Source organism: Penaeus monodon, chromosome 41 (assembly GCF_015228065.2).
Source record: "Penaeus monodon isolate SGIC_2016 chromosome 41, NSTDA_Pmon_1, whole genome shotgun sequence".
NCBI classification, from domain to species: Eukaryota; Metazoa; Arthropoda; class Malacostraca; order Decapoda; family Penaeidae; genus Penaeus; species Penaeus monodon.
The window spans coordinates 20,642,225-20,644,724 of NC_051426.1; the positions used below are offsets into that span (position 1 = coordinate 20,642,225).

Below are 2,500 nucleotides of genomic sequence, written 5' to 3' on the forward strand. Positions count from 1 at the left end.
ATTTTGATTGACAGAAGTGACGTAAGACACGAGCATGCGGCTTCCGGTCGACACGATCGTCTCGGGGAATCTCAGTCCGCCACAAAACCGACCTGGAAATATAATATTATTTGCTTCTGAAACTTGCTTTACCACGGAAGACGGACGCCACAGCGGATTTTGCTAACAAGATCTATGAACACATCCCCGTAACAGATAACTTCTCTGAGATTAAAAAAAAAAAAAAATAAAATAAAAATAAAAATAAATAAATAAATAAATAAATAATAAAAATAATAACAATAATAATAATAGTAATAATAATAACAATAATAGTGCGAGTGCACATACAAATCGCCTCATGCGCGTGCGTGGGCGCATCCATGTATACACGCATCGCCCGCGCACGTGTGTGAGCGCGCTGATTTACATAATTTTAGGTAAATCAGACCTAGATACGGTAGTGGGTGAGTCTATCGTAGATGCAAAGGTGGGTTGGGAACCACCAACAATGATTGCCTAAACAACTACTCCCCTGGGGAGGGATCAGTGCTCGGCCGCCCCAGTATAAAGGCTACAGGGCGCTAAGTCCACAGGGCGCTAACTGGTTCGTCAAACACCGTGCACGCGGGGACCTGGACATGCCAATTGGCGCGGGATATCCAGCTTCTTGGCAGTGGGGTTAAATGCATCCTGCCTCTCAAGTAAGAGTAGGAGGTGGGTGATGAAGCGTCGCCCGTCACACGGATCAACAAGGGGCGCATCCCCCCGGGCAGAACTGAGTCTACCTCTTCCATTAGTCAGAATCACTATGACGGGATAGCTCCCACCCCTGGCCCTGCGGTTCAACCTTTTTGTACTAACAATCAAAAGAAAACAAGACTTAAATGGACAAGGGAAGAGTATAATGAGGTAATGTACTGCTTTGCTTGGCACTCGGGAAACCTGCTGCAAAAGTTATGTGCATGTTTTTGTTGGTGTTCCATTGCCTCAAACCTCAACCACCCTAGGTCGCTGGTTGTGACCCGGTTTGAATTTAATTAGCAGATCTAAAGAAAAAAGAAAAAAAATATATATATATAACAATAATAATAATAATAATAATAATAATAATAATAATAATAATAATAATAACAGCACTCCCAAATAAATATATAAATAAATAAATTATTAAATTAACAGATTAAAACAGACAACACAGAAAGGAGTCGTCCTTTTCTCTGCTCTCTCCATTTCTTCAACTTCGCCAACCAGGAACGTGCCAAAGACAAAAAGGGAAAAAAAAGAGAATTTTTGAAACTAACGAAATGATTCATGTTTGGGATGAAGAAGAAGAAAAAGGAAAAAGAAACAAACATGAAAAAGTTACCCAACGGCGGACGATAACCCTTTCATGTTTGTTTCTCTCTCATCCCCCCCCCCCCACCATTTTCTTTCTTCTTCATCCCCCACTGCTGTCACTTTGTTATAAAGCGTCGAGCATCCAGTTTGCCTTTTCTGCCCGCAGATGCATAAAAATAAAGGAAAATGAAACATAGTTATGTACATGAATATTCTTGTCCAAATCCTTTTCGAGTGGTGTCAGCGGCGCGTCCGTAAAAGTATTTCAGGTTGTACTGAGTAGAAATAGTAGTAGTAGTAGTAGTAGTAAGGCCGCGGTGGCCGAATGGTTAGAGCGTCGGACTCAAGACTGTCACGACGGCAATCTAAATTCGAGGGTTCGAGTCACCGACCGCAGCGTTGTTCCCTTGGGCAAGGAACTTCACCTTGATTGCCTACCTAGCCACTGGGTGGCCAAGCCAGCCCAAGTCAAGTGCTGGTCCCAAAACCCGGATAAATAGAGAGAATGATTACCTAAAAAGGTACCACCGGCACTCTCCGTGGAAAGGAACTGGGGACCCTACCACGTACTTACTCCAAGAGCATCACAACATGAAAACTACAATTAAGTATCATGCTGTGACCACGGCGGCTCAGACATGAACCTACCGTTAAAAGAAGAAGTAGTAGTAGTAGTCAAACCACCGCTCTAAATTGCCAAGAAAAACTCATGGAAGCCCATGATCGTCAAGGCCGTGGTGGCCGAATGGTTAGAGCGTCGGACTCAAGACTGTCACGACGGCAATCTGAATTCGAGGGTTCGAGTCACCGACCGCCGCGTTGTTCCCTTGGGCAGGGAACTTCACCTTGATTGCCTACCTAGCCACTGGGTGGCCAAGCCAGCCCAAGTCAAGTGCTGGTCCCAAGCCCGGATAAATAGAGAGAATGATTACCTAAAAGGTACCACCGGCACTCTCCGTGGAAAGGAACTGGGGACCCTACCACGTACTCACTCCAAGAGCATCACAACATGTATCATGCTGTGACCACGGCGGCTCAGACATGAACCTACCGTTAAAAGAAGAAGTAGTAGTAGTAGTAGTAGTAGTAGTAGTAGTTGTAGTAGTAGTAGTAGTGGTAGTGGTAGTGGTAGTGGTAGTGGTAGTGGTGGTAGTAGTAGTAGTAGTAGTAGTAGTAGTAG

General features: G+C 44.3%; 1 protein-coding gene across 1 annotated transcript in view; it reads right to left on the minus strand.

The window, feature by feature from the left end:
- LOC119598291 (tolloid-like protein 2) overlaps positions 1-2,500 on the minus strand; it is a gene marked incomplete at its 5' end in the record, with an annotated part of 90,398 nt that overhangs the window by 13,702 nt on the left and 74,196 nt on the right. Inside the window, 1 exon segment of the mRNA XM_037947951.1 lies at positions 1-92. This exon segment is cut by the window's left edge and continues 31 nt beyond it. Coding sequence (XP_037803879.1) covers positions 1-92 — 92 coding nt within the window.